The 14004-nt window shown below is 31.7% G+C and overlaps 1 protein-coding gene across 1 annotated transcript in view; it reads right to left on the bottom strand.

Annotated features, from left to right (window-relative positions):
• Window positions 1-14004, bottom strand: part of LOC117337229 (WD repeat-containing protein 7-like) — a 49452-nt gene that overhangs the window by 25097 nt on the left and 10351 nt on the right. The window contains 3 exon segments of the mRNA XM_033898103.1: window positions 4635-4661; window positions 6244-6389; window positions 12688-12735. Coding sequence (XP_033753994.1) covers window positions 4635-4661; window positions 6244-6389; window positions 12688-12735 — 221 coding nt within the window.

The following is a 14004-nucleotide window of genomic DNA, read 5'->3' as shown; positions in this document are numbered from 1 at the left end:
ATGTAAACACACTGCTTCAATTTTAACACAATGTAATTGTATTCCAGAAAAATAGTCCCACAATTTGATATTCCAAGTTTTATCATTATTTTATATAAAGGTATACTAGTATACATGTATATTATATTTCAATCAAAATAGTTTACTGAATTGATTCAAACAACCTTAAAGAAAACATAAAAGCAGTATAATATACAGTATATATAATACAGAAAGCCAAGAATAAATAAAGCTACTTAAAGTCTGGCAAAATCAACAGAAAAATGAGGAAGCCAGATTCCAGTGAGAAGTGAAAACACATGTTTTACATGTAAGCAACTGACTAATATTTGGTGAATACATTGTTATCTTTATTTTTTGCATTTCTGTTACAATTGATCTTAGTAGGGGACTTGTGTTAGACTACTAATAAATCACAACAATCCAATTCCTTACACAAATCATAAATCACACGACTCAATGTCTGAATTAAGTTACTTCATTATATAACATAATCACAAACTACACGACTCAGTGTCTGAATTAAGTTACTTCATTATATAACATAACCACAAACTACACGACTCGGTGTCTGAATTAAGTTACTTCATTATATAACATAACCACAAACTACACGACTCGGTGTCTGAATTAAGTTACTTCATTATATAACATAATCACAACTACACGACTCGGTGTCTGAATTAAGTTACTTCATTATATAACATAACCACAAACTACACGACTCGGTGTCTGAATTAAGTTACTTCATTATATAACATAATCACAACTACACGACTCGGTGTCTGAATTAAGTTACTTCATTATATAACATAATCACAAACTACACGACTCAGTGTCTGAATTAAGTTACTTCATTATATAACATAATCACAAACTACACGACTCAATGTCTGAATTAAGTTACTTCATTATATAACATAATCACAAACTACACGACTCGGTGTCTGAATTAAGTTACTTCATTATATAACATAATCACAAACTACACGACTCAATGTCTGAATTAAGTTACTTCATTATATAACATAATCACAACTACACGACTCAATGTCTGAATTAAGTTACTTCATTATATAACATAATCACAAACTACACGACTCGGTGCCTGAATTAAGTTACTTCATTATATAACATAATCACATGACTAAGTATTGGAATTCACTCAATTAAGTGATATTATGTTAAGAATAAGCCAGGCAAAATAAGAAAACATTTATGTTGTCATGTAAGGAGAACATTTTAAATCATTGAGACAAACTATGTTTTTTAAATCTGCATTATAACTTTTGGTTTGTAGCTGAGAATGTCTTTCTGTGGGTATGTATAGTATCACAAATGCTGAATCAAGTTTCATCCCCATGTTTTTATAGTCTTACATTGAACGAACGAGTCAATTCGGCACTTGCTAATAATTAAAGGAAATTGTCACTTAGAGAGTAAATTCAGCTAAGGAAAAAAACAGTATCCTCGACAGTAATGGAATCCCTGAAAATTTGATTTCTGAGTAAAATTGAACTCTGATGGAAATTGATTTCTAATGGAAATTGAGTTCTGAGCGAAATTGAGTTCTGAGTGAAATTGAGTTCTAATGGATAATTGAGTTCTGATAGATACTGAGTTCCGATAGATACTGAGCTCTGATGCATGTTAAATTCTGATGGAAATTGAGTACTGATGGAAATTGAGTTCTAATAGGTAGTTTTGTATTACAATAAAAATCTTTATCTAGCTTTCAGAGGGATAAATGTTCATATTCAATCAATTTTCATATGCAACTCTTCTAGCACAAACATGTTGAATTGTTAATTTAAATACAAATTGTTACAGTAATTTGTGATAACATTTTGTAAGTAGAGTCAAAAATGATAAGTAGATTTAGATATGTAATATAGAAACATCTCTGCAGACTTCAGGCAACAATACATAAATGTCATCCATAGATTATATATATGTACATGTTTCACATACAAGTAAAGAGATTTTAATTACTGCTGATACATATACAAAAGTGTATACTTTTCATGAAGAATTTGCAATGGCTGTTAGTATTTCTAGTCAACATCAATCAAAACAAGCATCGTTCAGGCTGAGGGATCTGTGACCAGCGAGTACTTACATGGATTTGCTACAGATGTGTGTTACATCACAACTGTAAATTTACATGAAAAGAAATGCAAATGGAGTCATATTATTTTGTAAAACACTTCCTATACAACTTGAGGCTGAATCACCTTACCCATTAGGTAAGTATTGCTGTCATTTCCTGTATGTCAAAATACATACTGTACATTGTATATATGCAGTATAAAATTTGTATTGCTTGGCAGATTATTAAAAGTTGTAACAGTTTTTACATCATTTGACAGATTTTGTAACAGTTTTTACATCATTTGACAGATTTTGTAACAGTTTTATATTATTTGAAAGATTTTGTAACAGTTTTACGCCATTTGAAAGATTTTGTAACAGTTTTACACCATTTGAAAGATTTTGTAACAACAGTTTTTGCATGTGATTTTACTGGAAAGACAATAACAAATGTTTACATTAAGAAGTTTTTGGTTTACTCATAGGGTCAATTGGCCAATAACATAATAGTGCTTTTCTTACCATTTTCCTTATCCATTATTATTATATGATATTTAATCAAATTGGTGATTCACATATTGATGGAGTGATTCACATATTGATGGAATAATTTTTCTGGTTTCTCAGGCTAAACAAAGTAGAAGTTAAATGTTCTCCAAATTACCTCCCTTTGTTTTGTCAACATTAATACAGACATTCCGGACACGTAGGTATAATGTATCTCACCCTTAACTGTATGTGACATGTAGATGATCTCATACTACATTTCTCAACAAGCCTCAGTTAGCTCATGACAAACTGAAACCAGCTGAGAATGCTTCTATATTATTAAGATAAACTTTATATTTGTACAATGTACAACAATGGCGAAAAAAGCTATACCAACATATATTATTCACCCTTGTTGGCCAAGATGAAAGAGTGTTAGGGCTCTTACTGTGAACTGAAACCGGAGTGACTGGAGAAAATCCATGTGGTTGGGCAGGCGACCCCCATACATTTTCACATCCGATTGGGGAATCGACCTATTATATCATTATTATTATTTGATAACATATTAAATCTTTGGAAAGGCAGTCAGGTGACATGATGTAAACTCTCAAACCAGATATTGATAAGGCATATGTTTTGTAAATCTATCTACTTGTTATAAACATTGCACAAATCTATCTTATAAGGCAGATACATATGGACATTCTCTACTTTATATCTAACAGCCATTCCACTGATAACGGTTATCAATCAAAAAGACTTACTTGAACAAAGTATTATTATATATCTTTAAAGAAAACAACAACAAAAGAAAACTAGAAAATGTCTGTAAGACATAAATGCCCCCGCTGCCACTTGACACCACGAAACACAGTTTCGTGAGGATCACATCAGCAGTTCCTGAGATCAGCAATTTAACTTGCATCAGGACGGGATGGGATGCGACCCGACGGGTCTGGATGGGAGGGACATGGGTAACACTATATGCCCCCCATTTCAAGGTGGGTGCATACAAACTAAGAAATGAAAATTGTTACAACATAATATCTACACAGTTTAAATTCTAGACACATCAAGCCACATAATTACTCACTAAATCTACATGAAAGAATTTTTCTACTAAAACATAAAACCAATAGAAAAATACCCATGCACTAAAAAGCGAAGACTATCAAAAGTTATCAATATCATGTTGAAAATAAACACTCTAAGAATTGCCAAATCTTTGAATGGTTTAAAGAAATTGTCAATAATACCAAAAATTACATCCCTTATCTTTATAACCACAGTTCATCCTTAATCTTATAGGAGATTGTTTGTGTTTTGATTTGTTTGATTCTAATTTTAACTGATAGTCTACTTTCCTGGATTAATGTATCCTTAGTCTGTCTGGTTTCAGTTTTGTTTAAATATTTCATTCTAATTTTCAACTCAGTTGAAATAGCATGTAATTTTAAGTCTACTTTCCTGAATCAAAGGTTGAATATCCTTACGTCTGTCTGGAGTACCAACAGAGGAATTAAGCTACTTTAAATTTATCTTCACACTATCCACACAATGGCTATACTCAAGAAGAATGACCATTAAATGTATCATTTACATTCATTCTTGAATGACATGTGGGAAGTCAAGGATTTCAACATGGAAAAAACAGTAAACTAAATAGGATGATATTTTGAAAGTTAGAGTTCAACATGGAAAATACAGAGAACTAATAATTATAAATTCACTTGTAGATGACATTTTGGAAGTCAGAGATTAACATTTGAAGAGAATAAAGAAAACTAACCTAGATAATATTTTGGAATTGAAGAGTTCGACATTTGAAAATACAGAAAACTAAAATTAGATCATCTTTTTTAAAGTCAGAGTTAAAGTCTGAAAATACTAAAATTAAACTGAACTGCATTTACAATATTAAACTCAACTCAAGAAAAAGAAATTAAGACTGTGATGTTTGAATGTTAGAACTAAAATAATTTTGCAGCACAATTAACAACAACTATGCATGCAGGCAACTGTTAACGGCAGCCAACTGTATTTTCCTTTACCTGGTGAGCACCTTGCCCCTCAGTAGGCTTGTAAAGGAAAAACAGCGAGAATTATAACACCTATATATTGTTACTATTAGTCTTTTTATCCAAACATCTCAAAAAATTAAATATTTCTGATTTTTGTCATCATCTACAATTTTGGTTTGAAATTTAATTTTGATCCAAAGACTGAAATTGTCTACATGTATCCCAATACAGCTGATAGAGAAAACAAGTTTTATATATCTTTTTTTTCTGGACAAAAACAATCTTAAAAACTTTTAAAATATAATGAGTTGATCAATAATTTTTTTAAATCCTTTTTTGTTTGCAGAATCTGTTAAAATTGCACTTGTGTAATCAATTATTTTTCCAATACATGGTTACATTAGTAAAAGATTATTGCTGATAACAAAATTAAGCAGGTAATACAAAAGTATTGTAATACATTGTTTGTATTACATTGCTTGTAATGCAAAAGTTCCAAAGCCTTTTCTGAGTAATAATTCAATAGATAAACAGCTGATCAAGGAAAACAAAACTTTCAAAAAAATCTAATCAGAGAAAATTGACAAGAAAAAAGTGCCCTTAATCCATTGGCTTTGTATTCTATAGCGTTTGACTACATCTATCGTTCATTTGTGGAAAGGAAATTACGAGATTGACTGACATATAGTTATGTGCCCACATGTATAAAGTGTGTGACCAAAACAACAACGATTACAAAAACAAATCAACTTCCTTTTCTAAAAATAAAGCTGATTTCCTTCGATATATATAAGACACAAAAGATCAATTCCAATAGTTAGATCAGAAAGATGTATAGTACTGTTTGATATGATGAGATAAACTTTCAAGTCCCTTTCACATTTCTCTTATTAATTACTTGGCTGTTTAGGCAGTTAAAAGGAAAGATTCTTTATTTCTAAACACAATTTTATTTTCATACAAATTTTCTAGAATATACAATAAGCTTAGTTCTCTCCATCATCAGAAACCCAAGAGACTTTTGAAAAATCAACATGCAAAACACATAATGGTATATCTTCTAAAATGTTACTTGTGGAGGTATTTGTATTTTGTAGTTAATCATTCAGGTAAGTTTCAATTTGCTTGATAGGTCATTTGTACAGTTACCAGTATATATATCCTTACTTGGTAGGTAATTTGTACAGTTACCAGTATATATATCCTTACTTGGTAGGTAATTTGTACAGGTAATCTGTACAGGTATATATCTTCTTGCTTAATTGGCAGGTAATTTGCTCAGGCATATACATGTACTTACTTGGTAGGTAATGTATACAGGTGCATATAAACTTACTTGGCACATTATATGTATGTATACAATGTACATGTATTTTTACTTGATAGGTAATTTGTACAGGTATATATAAACTTACTTGGTAGGTAATTTTTACAGGTATATAATTATATACTTACTTGGTAGGTAATTTGTACAGGTATATATATACTTACTTGGTAGGTAATTTGTACAGGTATATATAAACTTACTTGGTAGGTAATTTGTACAGGTATATATATACTTACTTGGTAGCTGGGTAATTTGTACAGGTATATATGTACTTACTTGGTAGGTAATTTGTACAGGTATATATTTACTTACTTGGTAGGTAATTTGTACAGGTATCCTTTGCCTTCATTACTCCACACAATGACTTTGTCAACACTAACAAAGTCCCCTCCAGACCACCTCTCCCCACACCTGTTAGACTCGGAACACAGGTTTGTGAAGTCTCCTGCATCATATATCTGGGGAAACATCAAATGAAGCATTCTTATAGTTTATTTTGATACTGATACTGTTTACCAGTATATATACCATGATTCAGTAGTATTAAACCTAATTTGATGCAAGTCATGCAAATTATTTTTTCAGTTTTCTAGAACACCAAACCATTTCTGTGTCATGCTCTGTTTTTTTTTTATCTATTTCTGTGAGAATTGTTCATTTTCTTTTTCTTTATATTCAATTTTTTAGATTGAATTTTCAAATTTAAAGGTACATGTATAAGAAAAAATATTAACACATGTTTATTTACATATGATTTCAAAAATGTATGTGATTCAGATTTTGAAAATATTCCCAACAGATGGGAGATCTTACTTAGAATGTTTTGATTTTTTATGTGTGATTGGTTTGAAGTAAATGAGGATCTTGGGGAATCAAATATAAATCTTAGCGGCCTGCTAAACTGAAAAGCACTATTTATTTGTTAAAAATTCCTATAGGTCAGATCACTGATTTCCTACAATAGAGTTATTCCAGCTGATTCAAGCCCATAACCTGAGCTAACACTATTTTAGCCAGTATGTATTTTTTTTATTCTCTACCAAGAAATGCCACAGTTATCCAAATGTTTTACAACCCAGATTAGAAGATACCATACACAACTGGATTGTGTATATAAACTTTTTAGGCCAATCACTGTATATTTTATAAAATGTACTAAGGGAGATAACTCCATCTGACTCAGTTCCATGCCAGACTCATGACTTTTGTTTTTTTGTGATATATCAAATTTATAAAGGTTTTATACAGGTGTGCCTGTATATACATTGTACTGGTACATAGTCACATCAAAGGACTTGTGACTTCAACCTTTCTATGGAATTTCAATTTTTTATCTTGAGTGATAGAGCCGTTCATAATACTTCCTACATGTGCAGACGGGGTCTTCCCCGAACACCAACTCTGGTTAGGGTGGGGTGTTTACATAGGGGTTAAGGTGTGTTGATAGGGAGTTATAGTCTGTTACAGAAATATCATCAATGTAAGAACACAGGTAAATCATCACAGGTAAATCAACTCACCTGTTAGGTGATCAGAAAATCATTAGCTGTTAATGCTTGCCAAACTGTATCAGAAACTGAAGCACACTTTGGAAAATCATCATATTTTGCTGATCATCATCTTGACATACATATATATGTACTTGCTGAATCTTGAATTGTAAAACAATTGTATCGTTGAATACTTTTGAACATTTTATTAAAGGATGTGTCATATTGATTTAATTTGTAGTGTAGATATTTAAAAAATACTTTAATACGATTGTTTAATTTACATTATTTTATATTATTTCAGCAAATTAAGCCTGGTATCATTTTTCATTGATAATGTTAATATATATCTGATAATCAACATTTAAATTGGCATTTAAATTGGAATAATTACGGAATCTTAAATCCATACTTTTTCACTGTAAATCAACTGTATATTGATTAGACTTTGTATTTTTTTATATTGATTAACTTTGTACGTTTTTCTGATTTGCATAGATAATTAAATTATTGTAGATTTGCAATATTTTTCAAAATTTGTATCTGTTCCAGGTTTAGCTAGTAGTAATAATTTTTGTTTATATTTTATCTTAATTAGAATAGCTATGCACATATTGTATTGGATTTTTTCATAATTGTTATTATACAACACTATATAGATCAGTTACTGCAGAACTATTGTAATATTCTTATAAAGTTGTATCTAGCGAACACACATGTCAACGTTAAGTTCATCTTCAACAGATATTGCCATTATTAATAGTAATATATAATCAGTGCTTGGAATTTAGAAAACAATATCTAATTTTATTTACTTTTTATCTATTTATTTTAATCTGATATTGTCATTATTTATAGTAAAATATAAAGTTAGATATAGTGCTTTGAAAATTTGATATTTTATTTATTTTATATATATTTATTGACATTGTCATTTCATTATTACTAGTAAAAAAACTAAATGATAGTTCTTTGAATTTAGAAAACTTCATGTATATCTGATTCATATACCTGAGTTGACCCTATTTTTTTTACCTGAGTTGGTATTCAATATTGAAACAGACTATAACTAAACTTCAAAGAACTTCCTATGGAAACACCTTCCTTTGTCTTTACCAGAGTTGGTGTTCGGGGAATGAGCCGTGCAGACATGCTGCATAGGAAGGGAAAACAAGAGGCCCATGGGCCTTAACAGTCACCTGAGATTTGAAATATTTCAGTTAATTTTAATGACCCTTTTTGGCCCCACCCATCAGCCCCTAGGGGTCAGTCAGGACCAACATGTGCATACCATTAAGCTGTCATCCCATGCTGATTATGTTAACAAAGTTATAATGAATTCCAAAAGAAATCAAACAAGTTATAATCAAAAAATGTGATTTCCCTATATAAACTATAGTAAAATTTACCCCCTCCCCAGGGGCAAACTTGTGATCCCCAGGGTCATGAAATTCATACTTTTAGTAAAGCACCATAAGACCCTTCCATCTATGAAGAGTATTTGATTCCATCATATCTGAGAGTATAGAGAAGAAGATTTTTGAAATTTCAGTCAATTTGACCCTTTTTAGCCCCGCCCATCAGCCCCTGGGGGTCAGTCAGGGCCAACATGTGCATACCATTAATCTGTCAACCCATGCTGATAATGTTAACCAAATTAGATTGAATTCCATTGCAAATCCAACAAATAAAAGTTAAAAATGTGATTTCCCTATATAAACTATAGTAAAGTTAACCCCCTCCCCAGGGGCAAACTTGAGACCCCTGGGTCATGAAATTCACAATTTTGGTAAAGCACCTAAGACCCTTCCATCTATGAAGAGTGTTTGATTCCATAATATCTGAGAGTAGAGAAGAAGATTTTGAAATTTCAGTCAATTTGACCCTGTTTAGCCCCGCCCATCAGCCCCTGGGGGTCAGTCAGGGCCAACATGTGCATACCATCAAACTGCCATCACAAGCTGATAATGTTAACCAAAGTTAGAATTAATTCCAATAGGAATCAAACAAATTATAGTCAAAAGTGTGATTTCCCTATATAAACTATAGTAAAGTTTACCCCCTCCCCAGGGGCAAACGTGAGACCCCTGGGTCATGAAATCCACAATTTTGGTAAAGCGCCTTAAGACCCTTCCATCTATGAAGAGTGTTTGATTCCACCATATCTGAGAGTACAGAAGAATATTTTTTAAGTTTTAGTCAATTTGACCCTTTTTAGCCCCGCCCCTCAGGCCCCTGGGGGTTGGAGACCATATAATTCACAATTTTGGTTGACCTTTAGCCATAGAAGCTTCCTGCCAAATGTCCTTGAATTTAGTTTAGGGGTTTTGGAGAAGAAGTCGAAAATGTAAATTGTTTACGGACGGACGACGCACGACGCACGACAGACGACGCACGACGACGGACAAAAGGCGATTAGAATAGGTCACTTGAAACTTTGTCTCAGGTGACCTAAAAAGCTAAAAGGGTGGTCTTGGGGACCTCTCCCAGCGGGGTTACAAGGGGCAGAGGTGAATATAAAATTTCTACAAAAAGCGAAATTCCGCTTTAAAGCAGAAAATAATCATGTCTGTATATGAATACTGTTACAATTAAATTTAATGTACATGAATGGTCATTGTGATTTCAATATGGAGACATTTTGATCTTGATTGTTTCATATCTCCCTCACAAAAATGGAGAAAAATATAAGGCCATGTAGATCGTAGGACATGGTAATATCTATGGAATTTGGTGATTTTTTTTTTTCAATTCTTCTCGGGTTGGGCACTTGCTCTGTCCTGTTTTTTTAAAATATCAAACTGTTATCAGTACTGTATATACTTAAAGATTGATGTAGGGATATGCTGTTATTCTTAGTGAAGCTTAATTGGTGTTTGCAAATAATGTTAAAAGTATGCATGAATTGGATATATATAATCATTAATGTCAAGTGGTGAAATAGCTAGAGCAGCAGTAAATAACTACTCTAAATCAAAATGATACCTGGTATAAAGACATAATATGTAGGTATACGGTTTACTACTTGTATATTTATATCTAAACTTGTCTGTACTGTCGTTATTACTAATTGACAAATTATCTATTTCTAGTAATACGCATCCAGCGAACATGTTTGTTAGGATCCAGTACCTGTATTGGACCATAACATCGTTATTATTTACTAGACCCTATATATATATATACATGTATATGTAATTACATATAGTGCTCTGTTAGTTTAAACTGATAACAACTTAAACCAAAAAAAAAAGAAGATTTTGTTAGTATCAAAAATAGTTCATTACAGTAAGATGGCTGTGTGTGAACTGAAATAAAGACATCCAACTACTGTACTTCTATTGGACTCCATCATGAAGTATCCTCCACACTGTTTATAATGATAGTTTTGGGTACTAAGGAAAGAATAAGCGAGACACACTACCCATTCGACTCCACACAAAAGTTAAATCCTGATTTACCTATAGCTTTCACTATAACACCAACAAAAAATACATAAAAATGTTGATCTACATTAACAGCAGTAAGTACAAAAAGAAACTGGCATTTCATCGCCATTTATTGTAAAGACATGGATATATTATAATAGTGAGCAGTAGAAGTGGTAGAGACACCTCTAAACCCATATCTAATTAACCCATATCTAATTACAATGAAAATTAAAAAAAAAAAAAGAATCAGATTCATTTCTACAGGTATAATTATGACATACTATATATAGTTTTAGGCATCGATAGTAAACTGTATGTGGTCACAGCTTCTCAAGGCACATTTTAACATAAGCTCTCTATTGTGAATTTATATGTACCTGTTAGCGGTCAAAACACTTACGGCTTTATAAATACACTAAAATCTGGTGTGCCAGTCATTGTCACAGAGGTCAAAAGGACAGGCACAATTAGCATGCCAAATGGTCCATGGTGACCATTGTCAATAAAAGTCACATCAAGGGTGTCATTGTTTGTTTCTCTGGTAACTATGGAGACATTTTCCTCCTCACATTAGGCTTCCATCAATGAACACAGAGTCTAGTTTCATACCATGAGCAGCTATAGTACATTTATGTATATTAGGACAATTCCTTTGATCTTCCATATTGACCATAAATCTATGGGGAAAGATAATGAGTTTACATACATTGTATTCTTCAAAGTTTAATATAACAAAGATATTCCTGTGTGAATCTGCAGCTGATGTCCAGTCAGATATGATTTTATAACAAAGTTTGTTTACAGTATTTATTGTAATAAGTGCCCCAGGCTCTCTCCAGTGAGTGACCCTCTCCTTTTTTTCTTACTTAGAACAATCAATTGTAAAAACCCTGCTCCATCGTAAAAATATCTCCAAAGCGAAACAAAAGAAACCGCAGAAAAAAAAGAACAAGACAGAAATGCCTATTGAATGACCTAATGATTTCAACAAAATTGTGTGCTCTTTTAAAGACTGTCTCAACAATGTCAAGCCCAGAGGTATTTATTAGAATGAATACTGTAATGTATAAGTATATACATGTAGCACTTCCTGTACAAATGAAATTGAAACCTTCATTAGCTATTAACTGTGACAGCTACAGTTTTGAGTTAGTCTACATAGTATAACAGTGATATGTAAAAGTAAAATATAGCAGAACAATAAAAAATAATTCCACTAATGAAACAATAATAAAATTCTGTGTATTTTAATTATATAACTAAAGTAATGATTTCTAAGAGAAAGTAGGAGAACAAGATAGCCTAGAAAAGTAAGACAACTGAAAGTCTGTTGTGAAAGCTAATCCTCTAGAATAAACCAAACTGTGTTCAGCGCTAAGTATATACATGTATATAAATAACAACATTTATTTGTAAAATTGCTACAATGCCAGTCTATATACCACCGAAGGTCAAAGTACAAAATTTTACAAATCTGTATTTCTTTCAATATTTAGTAAACAAAATATTCTTTTTGGAATACAAATTTTACATTAAGATCTATCTACGAAACATCAAAATTTAGCTTCAATGATTCTAAGACTTATCTACGAATCATCAAAATTTAGCTTCAATGATTCATCATCTGAAGTTAATTACTTTTATTTATTTTATTTGCAATCTCTATCTAATCATTATGTTAAAAAAAAGTATGTACAAACTAATTTTTATCCAAAATACTTTGTTCTTCATTATAGGTAGACATTGTTCGCTGTTACACTTCCAGGGGAGGTAACTCAATAGGGGATGATTCTATTGTACATGCACGTTGAATCATCTAGCACCGGTCACCTTACCCCGCCATACTTTTGACTGCAACAAGTTCTCACATCGTAACTATAGACCTTGAAAACCAAACAGCAACACATCAGTTTGTCATTCCAACAAGCACAAATTCATATCAGCTTCAAAAGGAAGCCTTACTAGGTATATTATATATAAAACATCTCAGCCCCGAGGTATCAAACCAAACACTGCTAAAAATCTCAAACATCATACAAAACAAAAAAGTCCAAGACTAACACATCTTCGCATGTCACATCATTTTCAACCATAAATCAAAGAGAAAATTATATATCATACTATGAATCAAGGATAAAACAAGTATCAATGTAATACAAAATAAAAATGCAGTCACAAATAAATCATTCAACAAAACAAATCTAAAAGTCACGTACTGTTTCAAACCATAAAGAAATAGAAACAAGTCATTCCAAGTACTATTTACACTACAGTTCAGGACTTAAATGTAAAAAGAATACAGTTTGAATGTATCACATACCAAAATACGAGTAAAATAACGTTTTATGATCATAGTACACTAAAATTCATTGATCACAAAGCATTCTGATGTCCCTTGAGTCATCCATACCAAAACTGGCTACAGATAAACAAAATACATCTTCAAATACCTAAATGGAACAAACGTCGTATTGAATTATTTCAATGAAATGTTTTAGTCATAGATCATTGATGTAAGGCTATATACATGTATACTCTTCCATATTATAATCCAAGCTGGCGACCAAAATTTTCCCTCTTGTGTAGTGTCTGGGGATAAGCTCGCCCACACTTTTGCCCATTTTCAGCGCACTAGCCCCCTGGGCTTATCCCCAGTAAAATACAGTAAAAAAGAAGTGAACTGTCAAATCATGAAATGGGTCTATACCTTATCTTGCTAAAAATGATAGCTTTTATATTGAACTTTGACCACTAGCTAACTCGACTACCCTGTACAATGTTAGTGTGTTCTCATTGCTTGCTTAAAATTTTTAATTTTAACAAAGTAGATTTTCTGATCTGAATCTATTATAGATATAGGATATGAATGAACAGCGACATATATTATACATCCTTGGAATTAATTATCTTAAAAATGTTTTACATATATATCCCCATAAAATGGAATCTCAGAAGACAACGACTGTATCATCCCCAGTAAAAATAAACTTCAATAAAACCATATAGATAAGAAAGGAATAAAGTTGCAATAAACATTTTAAGAATGGTTCAGATTATAAACAAACTATGATGAACAGAATGAGACAATGGATGATACACCATGGAGGTCCACATGGTCTAGTTATTCCTGGCAAAATAAAGTCATAAAGGAA

This window comes from Pecten maximus, chromosome 11, assembly GCF_902652985.1.
Source record: "Pecten maximus chromosome 11, xPecMax1.1, whole genome shotgun sequence".
Lineage (NCBI taxonomy): Eukaryota > Metazoa > Mollusca > Bivalvia > Pectinida > Pectinidae > Pecten > Pecten maximus.
This window is presented reverse-complemented; position numbering and strand designations above follow the sequence as displayed.